Below are 27,623 nucleotides of genomic sequence, written 5' to 3'. Positions count from 1 at the left end.
CTGCCTGATATGGTGCATTTACCTTTCATTGCCGATTGTGCTTCACATGTTCTATGTATAACCTTTATTTATGTTCTGTTTTGTCTCTGTAACTTCTGGTACTACCCGACATGGCAATAATTGATTTAAAAAACTCTTTTTGAAAGAGAATATTGCAAGCGATTATAGGGGTTAATTCACTGGATCGTAGCTCTTTAGCGGACACGACTTATCTTTTCTATTACATTTCTCGAAATACTACATGGTAGTGAACAGTCACAGAAAGTTTGAGAACATTTTCACTACAAATATCATTTAGCGGAAATCACCTTGAGCCAATTAAAGGGATACAAACTTTTAATTTCACACTGAATTCAGAGTCTCAAACATCATTGACACAATTTGGTTAATGTGTTTCGCCTGTCCCTCACATTAAGGGCGCGTTTGAAAAGGCATCGTCAAGTTAGTGTGAGAAAGGATAAAATAGCGACTTTTAAGGACGGTGCCTACTTTTGCTACTACGCATACGTTCTGCGCAGCTCGAGATGGCATTAGAAAGTTAGGTTTCTTAAAGGTGGTTGCTGCTAAAACAGCGATATTTTTGCATGAGAGAAGATCTTGGCAAGGGTTATTGGAATCTGAAAAGAAAAGTAAGGGTAACCAGGCATTTTTCAGAGATAATTAAACTTTCCCCCATTTTCATTTGAGGTTCCAATAGCCTTTGCTAAGATCTGCTTTTCCCGCATAGTCATAACCGGCGCAAAAATAACTCGCTATTGGAAGCGGTGCCTACTAATACCGAAATATTTTTGCGCGGTTTATGACATGCGGGAAAAGCCGATCTTAGCAAGGGCTATGGAAATCCAAAAAGAAAATTGGGGGGAACGACGCATGTTTTATAGATAATCAAGCAACAATTATTCGAAAAAGCAGTAAAATACAAAGCAATGTATGAAAATTTTAAAAAAACTGCAAAAGCCGTGAACGAAGATCCTGCTTGCTTGTACGTTGGATCTCACAGGAGATCTAATCAGCCAAACTTGAAAAATAGACGATGAGAAGTCCAAAGACTACTGCAAAGCTGACACAACGTAATATATAACGAAATATTGTTTTAAAATATATTACGTTGTGTCAGCTTTGCAGTAGTCTTTGGACTTCTCATCGTCTATAAAGCAATGTATGCCGTTTTTTTTCCAAACTGTAGCTTTACTGTTTCTGAAAAATGCATGGTTACCATAAATTTTCCTTTTGGATACTAAGTTCTGCTTCCTCCGCTTGGTTTTAAACTGCGCAAAGATATTCCTGTATTAGTAGACCCCACCCATAGGAAACCGAGTATCACGAGATGCGCAGAACGTATGCGCAGTAACAATAGTAGGCGCCGTCCTTTATTGACCTGAACGCATTAGTGTGTGAAAATGTGAAAACCGGTATGAAAATTCAAATGTGGACGAGAATAGTCTGCCACTTTTTCGACAAAAAGAAACTTCAAATTGGAATTGCAGATAAACTCATTAAAAATTCATTTTAGTTGACACTTTAACCGCGAGGAATACGAAGAAATCGAAGGAGTTGTATACGGCTTCAAACTTCATTTATTCAGCTACAAACGTACATTCGGCGGTAACGGTGTTGAGAATGAGAGCGAGAGTGCCAGCAAAGAGGAAAGCTATAAACTGGCTCGGCTTCCAGGTCAACACAATGGCTTTAAAGCGAAAGTCTGGTAGCACGCGGTGAAATGACGGCAAGTTTGTACAATACAAACTGCTTTTACAGTTTCCAGGTAATATAGATTTCATCTAACCTAGTTATACAGTTGAATTTATATAGCTTGAGCCGTCAGTGGTGACAAAGAGTTGTTACAGAAGACGAAAATTCGGTTTATCGAGAATCAAATAAGCAAGAAATTCGAATTATGGGGGGTGGGGGTGGGGTGCATGCTATAGAGATTCCACTGTCGTTTTTCTTATAGCATATTCATCATTTAGTTTTGTTCCTATTGTATGATGGCCAAACAGTAGTCCTATCTATTCATATTGTAAAATTTTCTGTTCGATTAGTTAACAGCGAACCTTCTAATCAACTGCGCGTTAAATTGACGTTCTGTACTATTCGGTATACAGTGTACACACTGACGCGATGGGCAGCACTTTTATTCTGGCATTTGGCTGTAACCATTGGCTTTTATGGGATTTTTTGTAAAAGTTTAAAAATATCTCGTATCCATGGTCCAGCTTTAATTGAATACTCGATTTTCTTTTTATTTAGCTGGTCTGATTCAGTTAGTGTAAAACCCATAATAAGACCCTCTTTCTATAAAGCTCCCGTCTCTTATAAGGTCTAATAAGACCGCCCCCACCCCCACCCCGGAAGGCATATAAAAAACACAACCCATATAAAAAACACAAAACAAACTACCGTCAATAGGAAAACCATAGTTAATTGAAGGACTGTTAATGAAACCTTGCTATGAAAACAATGGTGCTGCAATTTATGTTGGAAGGGCCGCAACTGCCCTGTACTGCCATGACAAAATGCACTTGTTTTAACGTTGGCACTACATATGAATTTCTTAACCAGTTAACAAGAAACGTTTCTATTGGTCAGTTGCTCCAACACGTTTCAAAATATATTGTGGTTTGTGCACGGTCAAGGCCAAAAATGCTAACAAAAGCATATAACAAAGAAGTCTGTCAGGTTTCAAAACCATTGCCGTTTTGTTAACTATGGGAAAACTTGGTCACCAGCTCGGAGCTATAGCATTATGTTATTAGGTAAAATGGGCATTGAATTTGAGTTACACAATCCATTATTGCCATGTATCAGTAGTATGGTAAACGTTTGTGAAGGCTAATTTAAGTTTTGTTCAAAATTCATTATTTAAGATAAGCTCCTCTACTCTGATAAGCCATCCCTCCCTCCTCTTCTCAAGGCCTGAAATTAAGTTAGCCCCCGTTATTGCTATTAAATCAAAAACCTCGTTTGACTTACTTACCTTTAACACTAGGTTCGATTTCCGCCGTTCCCTTGGGTCCGGTTTTCCTCCCCGAACAGCGCCTGGTAAATCTAGCCTAATTTGCTTTTTTTAAAAGTTATTTTTATGCTTCCTTTGCAGTGCCTCCGTTTACACGTCCTCTCAGCTTTGCTTGAAGAGATATTAAGAACAGAATATTCAAGATCTTTCTCTGCATAGGCAATTCTGGCTGCACAAGTTTTTGAGGTAAGTCTTATTAAAAAGGCCTTTTCATCGCACCTTCTGACCTATTAATTGTTCTCACAGACGGGTACCCCGCTTCTGGTCCACCCCATCTTACACTCTTACATAGGTCCCCCGCTACTCTAGAGGATAGGCTCTACCTTCCCTGCCACCCGAGTTTGCCCAAACAATGAGTGTTTTTAGTCTTTTTTTGTTTGCCCCAGGACAGAGCGCTCTAGGCTTCTGTACCACGTCTCCTTTAGCGCAACTAGGAGCTAATTTTACATTGCAATGATCCAAGTCAGAGTCATCAGTATTCAGAGACAGGCATACTCACCAAAATGTTTTGACGCGCTTTATAGCTTGGCTTAGTCTTCTACAGTGCAAAGTAATAATTATAGGTAGTGAATGGACGGGTCTCATTAATAAGCCGGATCCGAAGATTTTAGCGTCTTTTGTTAGGGAGAGATTCAAACTTATAATAAAATGGGCACTAAGGGGATAGAGGGAGACGAAAACTTGGTATTAAAGTGAATAGAAACTAGAAAACAAAATTTGCGAGTGGCGAGAACTGGGAGTAATGTAGGGAAATTATGGCACAGAAGTTGAAAAAGGGGGAGGGGGTTGGAAAACCGGAAGTTGAAACCCCTACGCCCTATCCCTTTATCCCCCACCTCCCTTTTTCGGTACCCTTCTGCACTTTCCTCCTCAATGCGGTCAGGATGACGGGGTTTGGATAACTAATTGGCCCCACTTCCCAATACTTTCAGGTATCGAAGTATCGATACTTCAGTATCAAGTATCGATACTTTTAGCTATAGAAGCAACCTCGTTCCCAGGGTCCTCTGACGACCCTAGGAACGAGGTTAACTGTTCAACCGCTTGCCAAGAACGTGATATTAACTAGTGTGTATAATTCATCTCTCTCCTTAGGTTAATTTCAAACATCATGATGGGCAAAGTAAAATAAACAAAAGGAAACAACATCCTCTGGCAGTATGAAATTGTTTAAAAAAGTGAGTGGTTATTTTCGTTAGCTTAATTTCTGTTTCGATCAATATTTATACTGAACACACCCGAAAATGTCCCCATGATATCTTAATAAAATGATACTGCGACTCCGATATGTCCGTCTCCAGGTAACTGCTAAGGCGAGCAAAGAAAAGTGTCAAAGAAGCCTCATCAGTCTCAACCTACAGTTATTTGAACTGGTGAGTTGCTTCACTTTAATTGGCTTCATTAGCGCCAACAGTATAGAAGAAATCTTGACTGACTGGCTACCCACCCCTACCCCTATCGTATATGGAACGTGCTCCATGGACGATCCCTTGCAGTCTGAAATGAAGTTAATATTAAACTTCTTTACTTTAATTAAGCTTTGCTAAATCGTGCAAACACTCTTCCATCATGCTATGTTTAAGAAAACTTTTTTAACAGTAGAATTCCGTCATTACTTTATTGACCTGTTTTGTTGTTTTATTCTATTCAAGAAGATGTTATCACGACACCCGATTGGAAGTGAAGAGGAGCAGAGCTGAGGTATAATTATTGAATTTGTTAAATGTAATTACATGTAAGGAGTGCAAGTGAGTTAATTCTGTATGATTTAACCCAGGTTAGGCCCCACGTTTTGGAAGAAAAAAAAACCTTTAAAGTTAGAAATGTAGTATACAGCTAGTTCAATTAACGCTCTCGGAAACCCTACCCAGCAAGGTGATACAATTAATTTATTCATAAATTTACCAAACTCAGGTCGGTCGCTTACCCCTACAGAAATAAAGTCGTAGGGGCAAACGTCTATGGTATTTTCTCAAATCTTTTGGCCTTGACAACCTTGAAATTACCGCTGGATACCAAAGGATTTACAGCGACCCATAGGACCTTTCGGTCTAGTCGCGTAAAATAGAGGCTTGAAAATTCTACAACGTTGATAGAGAAAGCTGTTCTGTTTATAGTTTTATTTTAGAGAGCGAAGTCTAACAATAACCTGGTGTAATTCACCGTGCCCAAAAAAAAGTGGTGTCTGTAAATTTTACCACAACATCTTGCGAACCCAACGCAGTCATCAGTAGGCACTTAGAAAACTACATTATTGCGAAAATCGTCCCTGTACTAACAACATTGTGTATACTAGGTTTGAAGTTTTTAGAACTTTTCTGCGTGTTTTTATGAGCGTTTTTAAGGTATGGTTGATTGCATTTATCGTGTCGTTGCGTCATTCTCAGTACTGGAATCAAGCAAGCAAGCGAGAAACTGAGAGATGATCAATTAAACAAGAAGTAGAGGTAGATACTAGCATCATTCATGAAAAAGCGCTGCTTAAAGGTTACCGTATTCACCCGCATATAGACCGCTTTTTTGGCTAGCATTACGTGTCAAGCAATGGTACACCTTCTTAGAGGGGAGGGGAGAGTAACTGGATCGTAGAGTACGGCTTCTACGTGCATACGTTCTCTATGCGGGCAAATCTGGTACCTTCCGGCCATGGTCCTAGGCGTTATTTTCTTTCAACGGCAACCGCGAAGTGAGCGTAATTAAGGTCCTGGGCCCGGTTGTTCGAAAGCCGATTAACGCTAATCTCCGATTAAAAGTTAACCGAGGTTTTTACCTCGCTCATTAAAAATGGTTTTAAAAGCTGATATTACGCCAAAGGCAAAGTAAAGACTAAGTCAAAACTGATGGGCAAAAGTCTTTTGAAAAAATACTTGCTGAAAAGTAATTAAACTCAAATCAACTTCACGTTAATCCAGGATTAGCTTAATCGGCCTTTGAACAACTGGGCCCTAGAATGCTTACTTGTAGTCGAGAGCGAGTCTGTGAAATAATTAATTCGCGCCAAATTTGGGATAAATTGGAAATGAACGCCCACGTACTTGGCTTTATATATTTTTCTTCAATTTTTCTGAAACAAACGAATTAAGATACAAATTTCGGGATACCGTGGTCGATACAGTGCAACACATGAATAACAAGTTTCCTGGTGTAAAGAAAGCAAAATTTAGTGCTTTCTGATAATTCATAGTGGTGAGAAAACGAAAACAGCTAAACCGAACCTGAATGTCTTGTGTATTTAACAAATAGATTCCAAGTTGCCGTGCGTCTGTTCAGTAATAGATCACAGATGACGTCAAAATGTGGTAAGAACAAAAAAGTGGCACACGAGCCGCAGGCGAGTGTGTCACTGATGTCCTTACCACATTTTGACGTCTTCTGTGATCTATTACTGAACAGACGCACGGCAACTTGGAATCTATTTGTTTTTTATACAATGAACTGTGTAAAACTCGCGTTTTGATTGGTCTAGAGGAATGTGTGATTAGAGTATAGACGCACGATTGACGTCATCGAGTGGTGTGACCGGCGCACGTGATCAGAGTCTAGAGTCCAGCCAGAGCGACGGGTCAATTAACAAATCGACGGCAGTTTTCTATGGTCTATACTCTTATAGACCATAAAATGACGTCAAAAAATGTTCAAAACTCAAGTGAAACCACGAGTCGCAGGCGAGTGGTTTCACTGCCAAGTTTTGGACATTTCATGGCGTCATTTTATAGTCTATAAGAGTACAGACCATAGAAAACTGCCGTCGATTTGTTTTTTACAATAACATGGAAAAAGTACGAGCGGAATTGGCTATTTTTTTCGTTGAGAAAGCGCACGCGTTACATCTGACGTCATTTTTATTGTCTGTACTCTTAAAGACAATAGCTACGAGCCAATCAGCGCGCGGAAATTGGACAGTTATTGTAAAACAAAGTTTTGCAAACTGTTTTTGCGAGTAGCGGACAAACACAGGCAAATTTTCCCAGGAAAGGAAAATTGTCCAATAAAAAATTGGACAAAGACCTCAACCAGGATAGGAAAGCTAGAACTTTGTTGTGACGTGAAAAGGAAGCAAATATTTGTCGAAATATGTCGCCGATAGAAATCCGGTAATGGCGAGTAATCGATTTCAAATCGCAGTGAAGCGACTTACATGCTGTAATATTTTGAGGTCAGGTTTTCCTTCTGGAATAAAGTTAGTTTTGAAAATATTGTTAGTGAAATTTTTTCGGATTATATTCTAATTTAGAAGATCACAATTACATGTGTGTAGTAGTCCAAAACTGAGTTTGCTGGAAAGTTTTTGACTCAGGTCAGGCAACGCGATGCTCGCTCACGAAGTGTGTTGAAATGTCTTGGTTATTGTATAAAACAAATAGATTTCATTTTGCCGTGGGTCTGTACTCTGATAACGCACAGAGGACGTCAAAACGTGGTGAGAACATCAGTCACGCTACTCGTCTGCGGCTCGTAGCGTACTTCTTTGTTCTCACTACGTTTTGACGTCATCTGTGCGTTATCAGAGTACAGACGCACGGCAAAATGGAATCTATTTGTTAAATGATATTATGATGAGGCCTAACAAGGCCGAAACAGCTGTCCATGGCTGCCACTGCCCGGGTGATAAGGGTTTTTCGGACCCACGACAATTAACCCGCGACCCGCGACGTTGAGAATATCTCTAAAAGCCCTTTGCCTCTCCTAAGGCTTCATTGTTCCTTTCTCTTAAGTTTTTCTTTTCTCTTCTGTTTTTTACTAATGTAACTAGTGTCTGATGAAATAAATAAATAAATAAATAAATAAATAAATAAATAAATAAATAAATAAATAAATAAATAAGAAAATAGCTTTCTGTTTATTAAAGTACACCAACATTACTTATTCTATGATTGCCGAATTGTTGCAATTATATTCATTTATAAAATAAATAATTTTTTATTCAACGCTTTGAATTTTTGTTCAATAATGAAAAATTATATAAATGTCATATTTTTATTCCACAAAAAGGATTTTTATTTAACGTTTGAACATTTGTTCTTCAAAAACCAGAGAAAAATTTTTATAGATCTCAAACAAAATGCTTTTATTTCACCGCCCATACGGTCTGAAATAATTCAATTTACGAAGGGAAACTCGTACTTTTTTAACCGAATTAATGCAAACACAATATGTAAAAGGGGACAATAAAGATATTAAACATTGGACGGCTCTTTTGTTTTGCATCAGGTAGCGTAAATTTTCCGATTCGAAAACGACATGGCTACCTCTACTTAGTCCTCCCCAAACGGGCAAGATAAACACCCCAAGGGGTAGGGGATAGAGTATGCATATTAAAATTTCCGGGAATTGTTGACTATACGTTTTGAACTTTGAGACGAACTCGAATTTGGAAACAGCTTTGAATTTCGTCGTAAAACTACAGAAGTACCATGAGGTTAGTTGCTTTTTTATTTCTTTATAAATTGAGCTCGCTTTTAAAGGTTTTTATCAGTATAGTAACTCACTTGCAGAGCCAACAGCGTGCATACGATAGAGTATGCATATCTAAAAATTTCCGGGAATTGAAGCTCAGTGTGATAAGCGTTAATCACGTTATTGAGCTTCAAAACGATCCCGAATTTAGAAAGCAGCTTTGAATTGCGTCGTGAAAATACAGACGTATCTGAGGTTAACGTTAGAATTCTTTAAAAATTGGGCTCGCGTTTAGAGACCTTAAAGCTTTTTCTGATGTAGTTAATCACTCACGTACGCGTTACGCACGAACAACTCGGTAAAAATGCATGATTATTTATTACAATACATCGCAGATAAAAGCTCAAGATCTTTCTGTTAAGACTGGCGAATGTGACAATGAAACCTAAGCAAAGGTAGTTAAGACAACTCACTCTAAACAAATTTAAGTATCTACATGCAAATTTAGTTTGCATCCGGCGATGCATTATGGAGTCTAGTCAAGAACCACATCGATCATTGTAACGGTAAATGTGCTCGGTTCTGAAGCTTTTGTGTTAATTCATTCCATTTACTTCCATTATTGAATCCATAAGTTGTCTCTATAGCTTTTTAAAATCAAACTTTGGCGTGATGAAAACATATTTCATGCTTTTTGGCACCGTTGCAATAAAGTGGCATTTGATATACATGTAGTCACGGTGGTGTACTGTATCAGTCCGCTTGCATCGAGCACTCGATCGATGATGCTTCCTGATACAGATTCATTTCAAACTAAAATTGCTTAGATCCTTTGTAAAATGTGTATGTATATATATACTACAGTAAATTTCGTGTTCATTTTGATTTTTATCTAAGGTAGTATTGTGCCTTAAGGTCAGCGCGGTTTCATTGAAAATCGCGTCATGTGTTTATATCACATGCACAGCCGTCGCTGTTTTAATTAAGTGCGTTTCCCTTTCTCACATCTTGTACCGCTAGAGGTGCACAGTACTCTCCAAACGTTTTCGTCGAATATCAGTGATGAATGAGCGAATGAATTATCGCAGTTTTTGACCTTATGTCTGTTCGCTTATAGTCTACTGTAGTCAGTGTTTTATTTATAATTGTATCAACTTCAATCACGCACAAATAATTATTCCAAGCGATCATCGGGGGCAGCTTGTGAGAAAATTGAAGCATCTCTTATAGGCTAGCTCCCTTGCCACCGTTTTTATTTCCAGCCATATAATGAGAGTCAAAACTGAAATCCTTTAAAATTGCCAAATGCTCGCAAAGTTTGGATTCTGGTTCATTTCGCATCTCGTGCTCCCAAAAGTTTCTTAAGTGCTGTCATGCTCAAATGGGCATGAAGGTCGTCAGTTTGCCTGAGAGGCGCTACTGAGGGCGCTCGAATCCACACTTTCGGGGGCTTTCGGTCTTCCACCGTAGTTTTCAAGGGAAAACTACTAAATGTCCTAAATGCCTGATCAGCATTGCAGTCACGGCTCGGTCGAAGTACGAAATTTTAAGAAGTTCAAAAATAGCGCAACATTTGAAAATTTCCCATAATTACATAATTTCCATTTCAGCAACAGAAACAGTGAAATGGTTATCTCTCAAACTATCTCAATTCCATACAAATTCTAAGAGTTCTCAACCAAAGTTGGACCGGGCAACTCCAGATCTCCAATCCATTCTCGTACTCAGAGTCCTCAGGCTCTTTGGCCAGCGGTTGATCGCCAGGAAAGACTCTGGAGAATTCGAAAAAATTACTTTTTTTTTTATTGGCTGGCCCATTACGGTTTGCATTGTTTTTAGCCGCAGAATTCCTGCAGTAATAAAATTCCAGTACACCGGCAATCTCGTACCCAGAGTCCTCAGGCTTTTTGGTCAGCGGGCGGGCGAATTTTCTGATTGGCTGTTCGGCAACGGTTTCCATTGTTTTACCGCAGAAATCCTGCGAAATTCGATGTCCAGAGAGTCTCTCCTGGCGACTAACCGCTGGCCAAAGAGCCTGGGGACTCTGGGTACGTGATTGGTACCCCAGAGTCTCTCCTGGCGACTAACCGCTGACCAAAGGGCCTGAGGACTCTGGGTACGAGATTGATACTAGTCCCGAGCTTGGGATGCCAGTGGTGAGCGCAAGACCGTTTTAGTAATTCATTTACCATTTTTGATGTGTTCTCTCTTTCAGGACTCTCATTATTGGAGCAGTGGTGTCTGTGGTACTAGTTTTGGGCGGGTTGGCTGGATTCCTTGGTTGGTATTTGACTAGAGCTAGAGAAGAGGAGGAGCCCTCTTCGGGGGCAACATTCCGCAAGCAGGCAGTTGCCACAGATCTTGGGCAGTGTTCTAAAATTGGCAGTGACACTCTGAGTAAAAACGGCTCAGCCGTGGACGCAGGTATCGCCGCCATGTTTTGCCTGGGAGTTATAAATATGCACTCGTCTGGGATAGCCGGTGGTGGAGTTATGCTGGTGTATGACAGGAGCCAGAAGCAAGCAAAAGTGTTCGACTTCAGAGAAACTGCCCCGGCGACGGCATTTAAAACCATGTTTACGCCGAACAATGCTGGGGTCAAGAAATCTCGATTTGGTTTGTATACACTCTTTTTTTATATAACTCAGAACGCCTGATTTGGGGCTTGAGGCTGAATGTTCTTATTTTTTGGCAATTTGATTTGAGCCTGAAAAAGTTCTTAAGATTTTCTTATACTTTTGATAGTCCTGATGAAAAGGAAAAATACAGCGAAAGTCTGTCACAAAATGAAATGTTCAACAAAGGCATACAATAAGTAATCCATTGTTAACATTAAAAGTATTAAAACGTGTCCCTTTATCTTTTGGGTCAATTGGACTGTATAGACTGACGTTTTACATGTATTATTTTATCCGTATTTCCCGGCATAGTAAATCGAACGTTCGAAAATCGAACTCAATCGAACTCAATCGAACTCAATCCGTGGATTGAGTTCGATTAAGTTCGGCAATCGAACGAAATCGAACACCAGACTTTCAGTGAGTTCGATTTCCGAACAAATCGAATTCAATCGAACAAATCGAACTAAATCGAACTCAATCCATCTGATTGTGTTCGATTGAGTTCGGAAACCGAACTCAATAACAGAAACTTCATTTATAAACTGTTCACGGCAGTTAAGAGAACAGAACAGAACAGAACAAAGCTCTCATTATTCCCGCGAGCTTATTCCGAAATTGTCGTACCCTTTCCTTTTTTAGCTAACTTATAATTCCGGAGTGACAAATCGAAGGGTTGCTTTTAATCAAAAATACAAGCAAATTACTGACCGCGACACAGGCAACGGCACAAAGTATTTGAACGCTACAATCCACAGCGCATCTGAAGCCATTTCTGCGTAATTTCTTCGTTTACGAAAAACAAGTGCGCTACACTCCGGACTGAAGTAACTCGAGCTTCCAAGATCTGGTTAGCGATTTTCAAAGCCTGTTTTACACAAATCGCGAGTTCGAAAATCGAACGTTCGATTGGGTTCGATTGATTTTTTGTCTTTTCGGTGAGTTCGATTTCGTTCGATTGCCGAACTCAATCGAACTCAATCCACGGATTGAGTTCGATTGAGTTCGATTGGGTTCGATTTACTATGCCGGGGTATTTATACCGTTCATTTTAAAAACATATGGTCAAAATAAAAAAGGTCCTTAACTGACTCGAAGCCAGGGTAATGTTCTTAGTTTATTTTTAAATTTTAGTTAATCTCAGCCTCGACGTTTCAATAAAAAAGATTCTTATACCTCAGCAATAGAGGACTTTTTCCGTGTTTTCATAGCCTTATCTAAACACGAGGGGGATTGGCAGAATTCGAGACAATTATGCAAAACCGAGACGCAGTCGAGTTTGCATAACTTTCGAGAATTCTCCCAACTCCCCGAGTTGCGTTCGCGCACGTACTTTCCCCACCAGATAAATACAAGATTTTCTACCTCACCTCATTCGACTCAGCGTAATTAACAGTTATTCCACGAGTCCGCGTTAGATTAGCCTCCCACGCAGACGTTCTTAGGGGTTCGTCACGCGTTCCTGCCCCACGAACGTCTGCTGAAACGAAGAGTCACTTCCGTTCGTCGACTGCGGACCAATCAGGAGCCGTTTCCCAACTTTGGGTAAACTAAAAATATTACCCGAGACAACCCTGCGCGACTGTCACGTGCGTGTTTAGCCTAAATAAAAGTTTTGCACGGGTATGTCTTTCAGAGAACACCCCATTCTCTATGAAATGAGCGGCGCTCCCCGTAAATTTTGTTTTAGCGCTGGATTTTCTTCTTATTAATGAATTGGAGGATTTGCGCGATAGACACTGAACAAAGCCATGTGTTTAAATGTCGCATTTGTTGCAATTGATCTCAAAGGTCATTTTGACCTATTGTTGTTTCTGTTTAGCGACTGTCGTTCTTATGCCGTTTGTGGCATTTAGTTTAGGCTTGGTATGGCTCATTTCAGTGCGTCTGGTGACAGTATAGCCTCTCTTTTTCTCGTCGTAAGGATAGGATTTGAACCGTGTAATCACAGGTAGCCCAAGCTCGAAATATGAGCGCTAGTTACGCAACGGTTGAAAAATATAAGGATTTGTATGGGAAATAAACGGTTTATTTTAGAGGCTAAAAATATGAACGAATTCTTAAGTAAAAATCACCCACTTTATTTCTCTTGTGTATGTCTTGCCTGCTATGTGGTTTTTAGGGCGATTTAGCGCGATTCCAGTGAGTTTTAGTACCATCGCTCTCTCTCTATATATCCTTTCCCTTGGGAAAGGATATATAGAGAGAGAGCGATGGTACTAAAACTCACTGGAATCGCGCTAAATCGCCCTAAAAACCACATAGCAGGCAAAACATACACAAGAGAAATAAAGTGGGTGATTTTTATTTAAGAATTCGTTCATATTTTTAGCCTCTAAAATAAACCGTTTATTTCCCATACATATCCTTAGTATTTTTCAACCGTTGCGTAACTGGCGCTCATATTTCGAGCTTGGGCTACCTGTGGTGTAATAACTATCATTATCTTGCCGCTTTTGTCAGATTGCCAGGCCCGGCTATTTGCTTTTGTTGCAAGATGTTGTGCTTCTTATCACGGTTGTGGTTTCGCCGCTTGTAAATCATATGAAAGACCAGGTAGACAAAATGGCAAATCTTGGAATTCATGCCGCTTCTCTCAGTGAAATCACTGAAGAAAATGCAGGGTGTTGTGAAAGGGAAAATTTCAATCGTATATGCACGTCCGGAAGCGAAAATATCCCCACGGGTGATGATTTCCGTTGTTTCGCAGTATGTGATTGGCTTTACTTGTCACAATGAGTCAATGCTGATTGGTCTGTTCAGACAAAGGCAATTTGCCGACGAACGGAAGTGGCTGTTCGTTTCAGCAGACGTTCGTGGGGCAGGAACGCGTGACGAACCCCTAAGCACGTCTGCGTGGGAGGCTATCGTTAGATATGAGTTGATAGATACGCGCCAAGTCAGGTTCTAGTCATATCATTACCAACAAGCATAAGTGGAATCACTGTTTTATTAAAAACAATCAAGAAATATTGCTTGATCTGAACAACTAGAAGACAATTTGATGATCGCTATTTCTCGGGTATGGTATAATAAAGTTAAATAAATAAATAAATAAATAAATAAATAAATAAAGAAAGAAAGAAAGAAAGAAAGAAAGAAAGAAAGAAAGAAAGAAAGAAAGAAAGAAAGAAAGAAAGAAAAAAAGAAAAAGAAAGAAAGAAAGAAAGAAACTGAAAGAAAGGAAGAAAGAAAGAAAGAAAGAAAGAAAGAAAGGAAGGAAGGAAGGAAGGAAGGAAGGAAGGAAGGAAGGAAGGAAGGAAGCAAGCAAGCAAGCAAGGAAGCAAGGAGGGAAGGAAGGAAGGAAGGAAGGAAGGAAGGAAGGAAGGAAGGAAGGAAGGAAGGAAGGAAGGAAGGAAGGAAGGAAGGAAGGAAGGAAGGAAGGAAGGAAGGAAGGAAGGAAGGAAGGAAGGAAGGAAGGAAGGAAGGAAGGAAGGAAGGAAGGAAGGAAGGAAGGAAGGAAGGAAGGAAGGAAGGAAGGAAGGAAGGAAGGAAGGAAGGAAGGAAGGAAGGAAGGAAGGAAGGAAGGAAGGAAGGAAGGAAGGAAGGAAGGAAGGAAGGAAGGAAGGAAGGAAGGAAGGAAGGAAGGAAGGAAGGAAGGAAGGAAGGAAGGAAGGAAGGAAGGAAGGAAGGAAGGAAGGAAGGAAGGAAGGAAGGAAGGAAGGAAGGAAGGAAGGAAGGAAGGAAGGAAGGAAGGAAGGAAGGAAGGAAGGAAGGAAGGAAGGAAGGAAGGAAGGAAGGAAGGAAGGAAGGAAGGAAGGAAGGAAGGAAGGAAGGAAGGAAGGAAGGAAGGAAGGAAGGAAGGAAGGAAGGAAGGAAGGAAGGAAGGAAGGAAGGAAGGAAGGAAGGAAGGAAGGAAGGAAGGAAGGAAGGAAGGAAGGAAGGAAGGAAGGAAGGAAGGAAGGAAGGAAGGAAGGAAGGAAGGAAGGAAGGAAGGAAGGAAGGAAGGAAGGAAGGAAGGAAGGAAGGAAGGAAGGAAGGAAGGAAGGAAGGAAGGAAGGAAGGAAGGAAGGAAGGAAGGAAGGAAGGAAGGAAGGAAGGAAGGAAGGAAGGAAGGAAGGAAGGAAGGAAGGAAGGAAGGAAGGAAGGAAGGAAGGAAGGAAGGAAGGAAGGAAGGAAGGAAGGAATAAATAAAATAACTCATATACCTTGACCCCCAAGCCGATCAAATCCCTGGAATTGCAATATACCGGTACAATGATACAGTTTTTTATTCTTCTCAGGTGGTCTTTCTATCGCAGTTCCTGGTGAAGTACATGGCATGTACCATGCTTGGGGTCAATATGGCTGGTTACCATGGGAACAATTGGTTCAACCTGCCATCGATTTGGCCAGAAATGGATTTGAAATAAGTGCCGCTGTTAATGACGCCTTGACTGATGAAATGGTGGAAGAAATTAAAAACGAGCGTCATGACGGCTTGAGGTGTGAAAAATTCTAGGTATTTTTACTTCAAGTTTGCCATCTTGTAATGATGGCGGCCGTAAAAATTTCCCCAATACCTTGCAAGCCTAATACAGGCAATTGGCACATAGCCATATTTTTATGCGAAATTGGTCCCTGTGCTAACAACATTGTTTATGCTAGGTTTGAAGTTTTTAGAACTCTTCTATGCGTTTTAATGAGCGTTGTTTGAGATTTTGTACGCTTATAATTATGGGTAAATGTATCAGTCACCTTCTTTTTCGGTACGGTCAGGGCGGATAGATGAAACGAGCGGTCCGCTTTTCGTGCAATGTGTGATGCGGAGTAGAACGTGCACGAGGGCTCTTTCCGCGCTTCCGGTTTGTGTAATGGCTGGCAAAAGTTTCCTTTCCACAAACCGGAAATCTAGTATTCTTCCCTTATTTTTTCAGGTCCTAGTGTGGTATGTCCCAAAGGTTTTTGAATACTATTGGCCCACAACTTAACATGTTTTGTCTTTTAGTATATTAGTCAATGTTTTGGCACGGCACCCTAAATTTTTGGCACCGTACTGGCGATTTTTCGGCACGACACTCCCCATTTACAGGACCAAAATGATAAGGTTTTTGTCGTACTAGGAACAGTGCCAAATTTTTCTTGACACCCCTAATAATCCATCTTTATCTTTATTGCAAATGGCGTAAAAAATCAAAACTGTCATCCTACCGCCAGATTTTAAGTTCAAAGCGCACCGTACATCGCCAACGATTGAACCCCTCTCGTCTCTTTCCTCTCTCCCCCGCGATTTTGCATGCTCAAAAGACCATTGTATGGACTCCTCTTCTCACAATTCCAGGAGTGTTTCCGTTGCCTCGTAAGACCACGCTATTCCACGATTCTTCTTCGGTGAGCTCTGTTCTGAGCTCTTTGCTGAGCGGCGGCCATTTTTGTGAAAGGAACACATGCGCCTCGGTTGTAACCGTAGCAAAATTGATTGCACCATATCGGAATTCGGAACCGTGTCACAATTAGGGGTGCCGAGACTACCTCTGCGAGGTAGTCAGCACCCGCCGCCATTTTAATTTAGCTTTTAGTTCGAGCCGAGTTCACTGCATCACACCTTTTTTCTTGGATCTGCTCATTTCACCGCCCAACATCTATCCGCCTGGTAAGGGGGATTGTAATCGCTAATTTTGTATTGTTGTTTTTTTATATTTCAGGGAACTGCTCCTAGATAAAGATGGAAAGCCTTACAAAAAGGGTCACAAAATCACGAACAAACAATATGCAAAGACCCTGGAAATGATACAAAAGGACCCCGAATCGTTTTACACTGGCAAGCTGGCAGAAATGATCGTCAGAGACATGAAGGTTATTAAAGGCAAAGTTACTCAGGATGATTTGAAAAATTACCAGACAGTAGAAAGGGAACCACTTGAGAGTGAGCTATCGAACATGACCATGTACCTCACCCCTCCCCCGTCAAGTGGTGCCGTGCTGGCCCTCATCTTGAACATACTGAAAGGTAGGTGCTGGCCAAATATAATTTTTTTCACACAGTTTCTTCGTATACCAGTAGACCTGCACCTTTTAAAAGCTCTATTTTCCCTGGACCCTTATAACCTGCAGCTGCATTGTTTTTTAGGGCTGGGAGCATTGTTCTGTTTTTCGTTCTTTTGTCCTTTCACACGCAGTTTTGTACAGTTTCAATTTAATTAGTCTAAGGGCCAAGAAAAGGTTAACTATATCTGTGATTGATTCGCTTGGTCCTTTTTAGTAAAGCTCTATTTTGTTTCAACATTAAGTTTGTCCGTGAGGGACGCTGGCCTCACAAGAAAAAGAGAAGAGGATATATAACAACGTCGAACTCCAGTTTTACAATAACTGTCAAAATTCCCGCGCGCTGATTGGCTCTCAGCTATCGTCTATAAGAGAACAGACATTAATAATGACGTCAGATGTAACGCGTGCGCTTTCTCAAAGGGAAAACAAGCCAATTCCGCACGTACATTTGCCACGTTATTGTAGAAAACAAAACGACGGCAGTTTTCTATGGGCTACACTCTTGAGACCATAAATTGATATGCTAAAATGTTCAAAACTTGGCAGTGAATGGTTCCACTTGAGTTTTGAGTATTTTATGACGTCATTTTATGGTCTATAAGAGTGTAGACCATAGAAAACTGCCGTCGATTTGTTAAATAGAAATACGAAATACAAAAAAAAAAAAATATATCGCTCTTAGGTACTCCATAGAACACAAATTAAATCCGTTCCCGTTTAATTTCACATGAATTCATGTCATTGCGATATGTTAAACATCACCGTTTTTCAACTTTCAGGCTACAACATGACATCATCGAATCGTGATGGCGTAAACGCCTCAGTTCTGACGTATCATCGCATCATTGAAGCTTTTAAGTTCGGTTACGCTTGGCGAAGTCGGCTTGGAGATCCAGCGTTTAATAATACGAATACTACGAATAACGACATAAACAAGGTTGGTAACAAACGACAGTGTCTGAGCAGCTCATGGCCCAGATTAAAGATTAAAATATTTCCTGCGTCGTTTATAATGGCACACTAATTTTATTTTCATAAGATTGTCGAGCAAGCTTCGAGATTTGACAGTCACCGTCAAGCCAATCCTCCAAATCATGTTAACCCGCTACAATCGTACAAGAAGCTAAATTAGTCAAACGATCGAGATGAAAACGGAAAATTTGCAAGTGGGAGTTGTGTAGGCCTTCTACCCCCTTTTTTACGAGATTTAACATGTGTGAGCGCAAAGGATCGGAGCGGGACTGAGCGAGGGTGGGTGGGTGGAGTGGGATGGGTAAAGAGAAAGCCAAACAGTATATTATTTCGCATATATTCAATTTCTATAGTAACAGGTACCTGAGTCCGTGACAGTTGACTTACACGAGGGACTTGTATGAGATCTGCCTTGTAATGCGTTTCCTGTAGTGCCGTAAAAGGCCATATTATCCCCCTTCCCAACTCCCCACACACCCTCTCTTTTAAGCCCTCTTATCTACTGAAGCCGTCCCCCGTTTGGAGGTCAGATTTTTTGCTAAGCCCCCTTTCTTTAAAACCCCTCTCCCCCACCCCCTCTTACGTTAAAAGGCACACAAAGAATACTTCATAACTCAGGCCTATCAGTGATCGTCAATACATCATTCAGATTATCTATAGAAAAAACTTGGTCTTCATCGTGCAGAGGTTCTATTTTGCTAACGGCCAAGGCCAGCATTGTGTTGGTAATACACGCGCAAAAAACCTACTTTAAGTTGAACTCTACTCATAATTGGAAATTGGTCTCCCTCTTGAACAGTTCTTTCTTCTTGGGGCTTCAAAATAAATAAACCCCTTAAGGTGAGAGGGGAGGGTGGCTTAACTGAGCTTTCACGGTATCTGCACCTCACAAACGGATAATAAAGTTGCAGGGAAAATGTTGTAAGCTTTGATGCAAGTACCCGTCCTGTGCGCTTATACACGAGGGGCTTGATTCAGTGATGTTTGATTGGTCTTTCAGTTTTAACACAGGAGACAGCTCACTGCACAGGTAACCCAAGCTCTATGAGTGTTATACTGTGACCTTTGCGTGAGTGGTGTAATTTGAGCGTCACGGTGACCGTTGCGTAAATCGTTTTTTCCCATACAAATCCTTATGATTTCGCCGTTACGCAATGGTCGCCGTGACGCTCAAATTACAATACTCACGCAAAAAGTCACGGCCTATATCTCTCATAGAGCTTGGGGTGCCTGTGCTCACTGGCACCTTACTTTTGTTTGACCGATTTAAAGCCTCGTTCACTCCGATGGAGATGACTCTTGCTCTTTTTATTTACATTGTTCTTTTTTTTTTTTATTAATCTCTCAGATTGCTCAGCACATGCTAGAACAGAGTTTGGGTGACGAATTACGTCAGCTGATACATGATGACAAAACCTTCGATAACGTGTCTTATTACACACAGTATTTCTCGGCCGCTGATTTCGGTACGACGCACATTTCCGTTTTGGCGGGAAATGGAGACGCGGTTGCCGTGACAACTTCGATAAATTTCAGGTTAGATTTTAGCCTATCCTCGGAGACTCAGGGTCAGTTAGTCGGGTAAATTCCCTGCTACCGTACTTACTGCCCCTGGGTCTCCGAACGATTTTAGCCAGGGATTCCTCTCCCAAAAGTCCGGAAGAGATTTCAGGTATTTTTTAAACCGTGTTCCGTTCGCCTTGTGGTAGTTTTGGTGCAAACTAGCCCAATGTGTTTCTTAACTTCGGAAAAATCGTTTGCGATTGACACTTTGCAAGGGACAACCCTTGTTGTATCGAGTTTGTACACTTAACTATCTATGCACACGTGTTATCACTAAAGGTACAAATTTCCATTTAATTTGTTTTATTCTACATAGAGCATTTATGGTTACCGCAGTTCAAATAGACAACGTTTTAAGAAAATTGCTTGGGAAACCTACCTAGAAATAAGAAGTGTCTGCTCTCTCCTCCGTAATGGCATCTGTAATAATACTGCCTGTTGACTTGAAACGTGAAATGAATAACAGAGATGTCAAATGTTCGTTCGCAGTTGCTGTAACTGCAAGTTTTACCTGTTGTCCTGTTTCCTTTAATAAGCTTGAGCCCTGCTTTTAACCGGCACTTTCTCTGGCTTATCGCTTTTCCTCGTTGATGCAGCACTGCGGATTTGAAATCGGTCTTTAAAACGAAGACTTTTTTGAAGCAACCACTAAGACATTGAGATTCGTTTGCCGCACGCTACCGCTTAAACGCGCAAACAGTCTTGTTTGCCAGGCTCTACAAATATACGCAGGCAAAGAGTTGTGAAAATTAAAGCTAGCTAAAGAATGTATTCGCCTTTTCATAAGATAAGTGGCGTCGATTAGACAAACGAGTTACATGATGCGGTTCTTATGCGCAATAGACTGACATAACATAACATAGCATAACTTTATTATTTATATAGCGCAAAATACATGGGTATATGATCTAATGCGCTTTACATTACAATGCCAAAATCTCGTGCTTCGTGTTTCATTATAGGTCCCAAACACGTCGAAACAATCAAAGCGCTCGGTCTCGGCCTCGTCCTCATGCTTTCAACAACTTCTCGGTGTTTGAATTCGCTCTGAAGAAACACTTTCACTCGTTGTTGATGCAGCTACGAGTTCAATAAGCGTTGTCGAATCGAGAGCCTTCGTGATGAGACCGCCGCAAGTTGATATATGTAATATACTGACAGCTTTACCAAACTCAACTATAGCTCAGCCCTTCAAAATATAAATCATAGAACCAAATGTTTGTGATATTTTCTCCCATCGTGTGGCTACACCAAATAACAAGATTTCCAGCTACCCATACTGCATTTCGGTCTCGTCGCGTGAGCTTGAGGTAGACAATGGTGCTGCAGTTTATGTTGGAAGGGCCGCAACCCTGCACAATCCTTTGATTTAACGTTCACACCACAGTTAATTAAAACATTTCGATTGGTCGGTTGCTCCAACACATTCCAAATTCTATTGTTGTTTGTGCAGGGTCAAGGCCAAAAAGGCAAACAAAAACATATAACAAAGATGTTTGTCAGGTTTCATAACCATTGCCTTCAATTAACTATGTTCGCCATTCTGTAGAAGTTGAACGAGTTGAAACAATTCAATTTAATTTACAGTTCTTCGATGTGCATTTTGCGGAACCTCAATGTGCTTACAATTGAAAAAAGATTTACTAATGGACTAAAGTATTACCAGCTGCCGTTGTCGCTGCTTAACCAACCTTGACTTAACGCGTTTCTTCTCGACAGATTTGGATCTAGATATCGGTCCAATGTCACAGGAATTCTCTACAACGATGACATGGCAGATTTCGACATTCCTGAATGGGAGAAAGTAGACGGTATTTCTCCATCTCCTTTTAATTTTCCCGAGCCAGGAAAGCGACCGTTCTCATCCATGTCTCCCGCCATTTTGACTGACGACAAAGGTGATGTGCAGCTTGTCATCGGTGCATCTGGCGGGAAAAGAATCACCACGGCTGTTTCACTGGTAAGAGCAACTGATAAGCCGGAATTGTACGCCGATACCGCATTTTTCAAACGATATATTGAAAGCATTCTCCGATGTCGAGTACAAAGTGTGAAGGGAATTTGTTTAACCCCTATAGCTAGGAGAAGACGGAGAAAAACGGAACAGGGCCGAGAGCCAATATCAAACTCAACCCACAAATGACGTCAACTGTCACATTAGTGGGAAGCAGATGCTCTCACCAAAATTATGGAAATTGACTCATCCTTTCTGAATCAATTCTTGTGACACTTGATTAGTCTGTATCCTACTTTTGAATGATTTTCTCTTGTCCCTTTTCTCTCTCAGCTAATTAAATTTACTTATTCCCAAGTCATCAGTTTGGGAAGAGGGGTTAAATCCACTTCGACCTGAAGACATCCGCACCCAGATAGATTGTACTGAAATCTTTTGATGTGGAGTGTTTACCAGTAATCGACGTCATAAATCATGCGTGCAGGCTTTAATAAGTCATCCACCAGATGGAACCGGTACAACTGAATTATCGAGCGCCTACCATTGGTATAGAAAATGAGGTTGTTCTGGTTGGAAATTAAATGGAACAGTTCTTTTCAGTGTACATTTTGTGAAAGAAACTGATTATTTCATTCGGTAGCATTTAGCGCCGTGTGGTCAGATCCTACGTTCCTACTTAACCTGTGTTCCTACTGATCCTACGTTCCTACTGACCCTGTGTTCCTACTGATCCTGTGTTCCTACTGATCCTACGTTCCTACTGATCCTGTGTTCTTACTGATCCTGTGTTCCTACTGATCCTGTGTTCCTACTGATCCTACGTTCCTACTGATCCTGTGTTCCCACTGATCCTGTGTTCCTACTGATCCTGTGTTCTTACTGATCCTACGTTCTTAGTGATCCTGTGTTCCCACTGATTCTACGTTCCTACTGATCCTGTGTTCCCACTGATCCTGTTTTCCTACTGATCCTGTGTTCTTACTGATCCTGTGTTCCCACTGATCCTGTGTTGTTACTGATCCTACGTTCCTAGTGATCCTGTGTTCCCACTGATTCTACGTTCCTACTGATCCTGTGTTCCCACTGATCCTGTTTTCCTACTGATCCTGTGTTCCCACTGATCCTGTTTTCCTACTGATCCTACGTTCCTACTGATCCTGTATTCCCACTGATCCTGTGTTCCCACTGCTCCTGTGTTCCTACTGATCCTACGTTCCTACTGATCCTACGTTCCTACTGATCCTGTGTTCCCACTGATCCTGTGTTCCTACTGATCCTACGCTCCTACTGATCCTGTGTTCCTACTTATCCTGTGTTCCTACTGATCCTGTATTCCCACTGATCCTGTTTTGCCACTGATCCTGTGTTCCTACTGATCCTACGTTCCTACTGATCCTACGTTCCTACTGATCCTGTGTCCCCACTGATCCTGTGTTCCTATTGATCCTACGTTCCTACTGATCCTGTGTTCCTACTGATCCTACGTTCCTACTGATCCTACGTTCCTACAGATCCTGTGTTCCTACTGATCCTGTGTTCCTACTGATCCTGTGTTCCTACTGATCCTATGTTCCTAATGATCCTTCGTTCCTACAGATCCTGTGTTCCTAATAATCCTACGTTCCTACTGATTCTGTGTTCCTACTGATCTTTCGTTCCTACTAATCGTCTGTCTGCACTGATCCTGTCTTCCTTCTTTTCTTTTTTTTTTTTGTTTACATAAGTTTAGAGTAAATAATAATAGTAAAAGAAGAAGGAAGTAGTGGCGAGGAGACCTCAAGAAACCCCCGGGGTTATACTGAGAGGTCTCCTCGGAGATATGTTAGGACCGTGTGACTAGTAAAGACATTGTATTTAGATTTTTTAGCATTCGGTGGTAAGACTATAAAGAGATAACAGAGTCGGACGTTTCATACAATTAACTGAGGAAATCAAGAAGCTTTCTTTTGGAGGTGGATAGAGTAGGGGAAGACGTAACTGATAATGGCAAAGCATTCCACATTTTTGGCCCTCTAAAGAGTATAGTAAATTGCTTGATATTAGTTCGGCAGGTGTGAGGTCGAAAATGAGCTGAGGTTCTGGTATCATAATTATGAATTTGACCACCAGTCGGAAATAAATTTAAAAAGGGCGAGGGCAGCAAACGTTGGTGATATGAAAACATAAATTTTGCAATATAAATGGAATTCACTTTAAAAATATCTAGGATATTCAATTGTGCAAATAAAGGTGCAGAAGGTGCAAGGTGATTAGAATTTGTCATAGCTCGCACAGCTCGTTTTTGAGGAAAAAATGCGATTTAAGTTTGTTACATAAGTAGAAGACCAAACTGTAGTACAATAAGTTAAATAAGGATAAATTAAGGTATAATACAAAGATTTTTTAGTGTTTCATGACAAAAAGAAACGAAATCTGTACATTATACCAACGGACTTAGAAATTTTCTTGCAAATATAACTGATATGCGATTTCCAGGTAAGACCTTCATCAATATAAATACCTAAGAAGTTAACTTCTGTTACTTGCTTGAGGGGTATACTGTCAAATGAAATTTGGGGGCTCATGTGGACAGATTTTTGTTTGGGTTTAAATATATAACATAATTGGTTTTCTTTATGTTAACAGAAAGTTTGTTTGATTTCATCCATAAGCTAATCTTAGTCCGTTCACTATTCATTACAGAGGCAACACGATCAAGATCTGAATTGGAGTAAAAGATACTAGTATCGTCTGCAAAGAGCAGGCATTCTGCCAGTCTGGTTGTTTTGGGAAGATCATTGATATATAATATGAAAAATAAAGGGCCTAATATGGAACCCTGTGGAACACCGCATCTAATTATCAGTTCGGAGGAACGGGTATCGTTAATCTGGACGAATTGGGTACGGTTGGAGAAATAACTTTCAATCCATTGCAATGCTAGTCTACAGACACCATAATGTTCAAGTTTGCCAAATAAGATTTGGTGGTCTAGCGTGTCAAACGCTTTAAAAAGGTCAAGAAAAACACCTGCCGTGATTTCATTTTGGTCAATGGACGTTGCAATTTTATTAACAAGGTAAATTAGCGACAGCGCAGTGGAATGGTTTTTACGAAAACCAAACTGGAGTTGGTAAAAAATATCATGGCTTTTTGCGAATTCTACTAGTCGATTGTGCACGACCTTTTCGAAGAATTTCGAAAAATTAGGAAGTAATGAGATTGGTCTGTAATTAGTGAATAAATAATACTTATCCTACATTCCTACAGATCCGTTGTTCCTACTGATCCTGTGTTCCCACTGATCCTACGTTCCTACTGATCCTACGTTCCTACTGATCCTGTGTTCCTACTGATCCTTCGTTCCTACTGATCCTGTGTTCCTTCTGATTTTGTGTTCCGACTGATCCTTCGTTCCTGCTGATCCTGTGTTCCTTCTGATCCTTCGTTCCGACTGATCCTACGTTCCTACTGATCCTGTATTCCTACTGATCCTGTGTTCCTACTGATCCTGTGTTCCTATTGATCGTACGTTCCTACTGATCCTGTGTTCCTACTGATCCTGTGTTCCTACTGATCCTATGTTCCTACTGATCCTGTGTTCCTATTGATCCTGTGTTCCTACTGATCCTGTGTTCCTACTGATCCTGTGTTCCTGCTGATCCTGTGTTCCTACTGATCCTGTGCTCCTACTGATCCTGTGTTCCTACTGATCCTGTGTTCCTTCTGATCCTGTGCTCCTACTGATCCTGTGTTCCTATTGATCCTATGTTCCTATTGATCCTGTGTTCCTACTGATCCTGTGTTCCTACTGATCCTGTGTTCCTACTGATCCTGTGTTTCTACTGATCCTGTGTTCCTACTGATCCTGTGTTCCTACTGATCCTTTGTTCTTACTGATCCTGTGTTCCTACTGATCCTGTGTTCCTATTGATCCTGTGTTCCTACTGATCCTGTGTTCCTACTGATCCTGTGTTCCTTCTGATCCTTCGTTCCTACTGATCCTGTGTTCCTACTGATCCTGTGTTCCTAGTGATCCTGTGTTCCTACTGATCCTGTGTTCTTACTGATCCTGTGTTCCTATTGATCCTGTGTTCCTACTGATCCTGTGTTCCTACAGATCCTGTGTTCCTACTGATCCTGTGTTCCTACTGATCCTTCGTTCCTACTGATCCTGTGTTCCTACTGATCCTGTGCTCCTACTGATCCTGTGTTCCTACTGATCCTACGTTCCTATTGATCCTACGTATCTATTGATCCTGGACTGCTCGTCCATGAGCGGTACGTATAATAGGCTCCTGGTGTCGTGAAGAAACTCGTAGAGTGACCAGTCCCGTTAATTCCGGTATTAAAGCGCCGGTGAAAAAAGGAATACATTTGAAGGTATAATTCCTTTTCGTCCGAAACTGTGCCACTGTTCCATTTTGCTTTCCAAGCGGAACAACTTTGAGCCATTATGTATTATTCAGTGAATGACACAGGCATACTCGGAAAAAGGAAATCGGAGTGCTACTATCAGGAGTCGAACCTAAGACCTTCTGATTACTAGTTCGGATGCTCTACCACTGAGCTACCGGAGACTCGTGAGAGCTAAGGCCATTAAACTAGGTTGATGAGACAAACATGATCCTGCATACTGCTAGGATTTGAATGTCAATGTCTGGCATATGCGCAATGAAAAAAATATGATGGAATATTTTAAGTCTGCTGAAAAACGTTTTCCACACAAACGGAAATCAGTCAATGTTTGGTTTTATTCTCATGTGCAGGTGTTGATGAATAAGCTCTGGTTCGACCAATCCTTGTATGACGCAGTAGACGAGCCTCGAGTGCATTGTCAACTTGTGCCAGATCAGAATGTGACTATTGAAATGGAGGAGAAATATCGTCTCAATGAAAAAATAGTGAAAGGCTTAAAAGATATCGGACATAAGGTGTTGGTTGGTCGTAAAAGCGACTTTGCAGTGGTGCAAGCGGTGTACAGAAAGGCCAAAGGTGAAATAGACGCTAAGTCTGACCCGAGAAAATTTGGGGTACCCGCGGGAGAATAATACCTGGTTGCGCAAAGCATGGTAGTGTTAAGATGGACTTTACATGCGCACGCCGGAATGTGAATTTAGGTGCACTCGTTTTCTTTTATAAGAATATTGTTTTTCCAACCCAGGCTGAATATTCTTATTTTTCTGCCGATATTAGGCTGAAAATATTCTTGTGAATATTCTCAGATGATAGTGTATACACGGCATTTCCGTTTTAGAATGTATTGGGGTATCAATTACAACTGTTTTGGTGTCCGTTCATCGAACTGTTGTTAGCATCGAACATTTGGCTTGTGCAGGTTTTTATCGTTTTATTGGTTAGTTTTGCCGTTAAGAGAAAGGAAGAAATTTATACGATTTAGTTAAAAACAGATAATTGTATTGTATTTACAAATTTTCAACACAAAATTATATTCTTTTCAAAATCTCAGCCTCGCGTTTATTCTTAAAAATTCTTAAAATTTCGCAAATTTCAGCCTTGATCTTCTTATAAAATAGATTCTTATAAAAAGAAAAGAGTGCAGTTTTACGTGTGTGAATAAAATGAGAAGCACTGTATGAATGGCTGATGTGAAGGTAAAAGGTTGAGCACTGTCCAACTTTTTATGTTTGACGTAAGCGGCTCACACATCCCTTCTTATTATATTTGCATATGTAAAGTCAACTTTGTTTCAAAATGCAACGGACAAAACGATATAGTTTAAAAGAGAATACGTGGAACTGAGTTTTAGCGAACGATCCGTGCTTTTTTGTGATAATCATATAAGTTTGTAAAAAGAAACCGGCGCATGCTCTTCCGTAAATTTAAAACCATAGTCTGAACGGTTGTTACTTGAATGGATATCCTATAACAAGGTTGGACACCTTGTGTTTCTACAACATAAACTTATTTGAAACGAAATAGCCAAAAAAGTTAAAATCACCCACAGACTAATGGAGTCATTTGCTGCGAATTTCGTATTCATCTACGTCAACAAGGGATAGCTGACAAAAATGGTAATTTTAAACTCGTTTCAAAGAGTTAACTGTGGCAACGAATGACAGCTAACCGTTATCAAACTGGCTGCAGTGCTTAGGTCTTACCCAAAACGCTGTTGCCTTTCTAACTGTAGCACTAT

At 40.7% G+C, this 27,623-nt stretch overlaps 1 protein-coding gene and 1 long non-coding RNA gene across 4 annotated transcripts; both read left to right on the top strand.

Annotated features, from left to right (window-relative positions):
- Positions 1 to 1,466: 1,466 nt before the first annotated feature.
- Positions 1,467 to 5,116, top strand: LOC146479594 (uncharacterized). Of its 3 annotated transcripts, XR_014864823.1 has the most exons (4): positions 1,467 to 1,765; positions 3,098 to 3,202; positions 4,112 to 4,194; positions 4,318 to 4,393. It is a non-coding gene; the product is annotated as an uncharacterized LOC146479594 (long non-coding RNA). The 3 variants fall into 3 exon arrangements; XR_014864821.1 differs by lacking the exon at positions 4,318 to 4,393 and adding an exon at positions 4,669 to 5,116 and having other exon boundaries at positions 3,098 to 4,194; XR_014864822.1 differs by having other exon boundaries at positions 3,098 to 4,194.
- Positions 5,117 to 8,333: 3,217 nt separating this feature from the next.
- Positions 8,334 to 26,662, top strand: LOC146479593 (glutathione hydrolase 1 proenzyme-like). The gene is made up of 8 exons (XM_085110444.1): positions 8,334 to 8,435; positions 10,629 to 11,029; positions 15,255 to 15,456; positions 16,656 to 16,960; positions 17,778 to 17,935; positions 19,319 to 19,506; positions 21,253 to 21,493; positions 26,236 to 26,662. Exons 1-8 carry the CDS (start codon positions 8,431 to 8,433, stop codon positions 26,515 to 26,517), a joined length of 1,782 nt encoding a protein of 593 aa, XP_084966570.1. The 5' UTR covers positions 8,334 to 8,430; the 3' UTR covers positions 26,518 to 26,662.
- Positions 26,663 to 27,623: the final 961 nt, after the last annotated feature.

This window comes from Pavona decussata, unplaced genomic scaffold (genome assembly GCF_977016875.1).
Source record: "Pavona decussata unplaced genomic scaffold, jaPavDecu1.1 SCAFFOLD_58, whole genome shotgun sequence".
Classification (NCBI taxonomy): domain Eukaryota; kingdom Metazoa; phylum Cnidaria; class Anthozoa; order Scleractinia; family Agariciidae; genus Pavona; species Pavona decussata.
The sequence above is the reverse complement of the archived record's forward strand: the minus strand, read 5'-3'. Positions and strand labels throughout refer to the sequence as shown.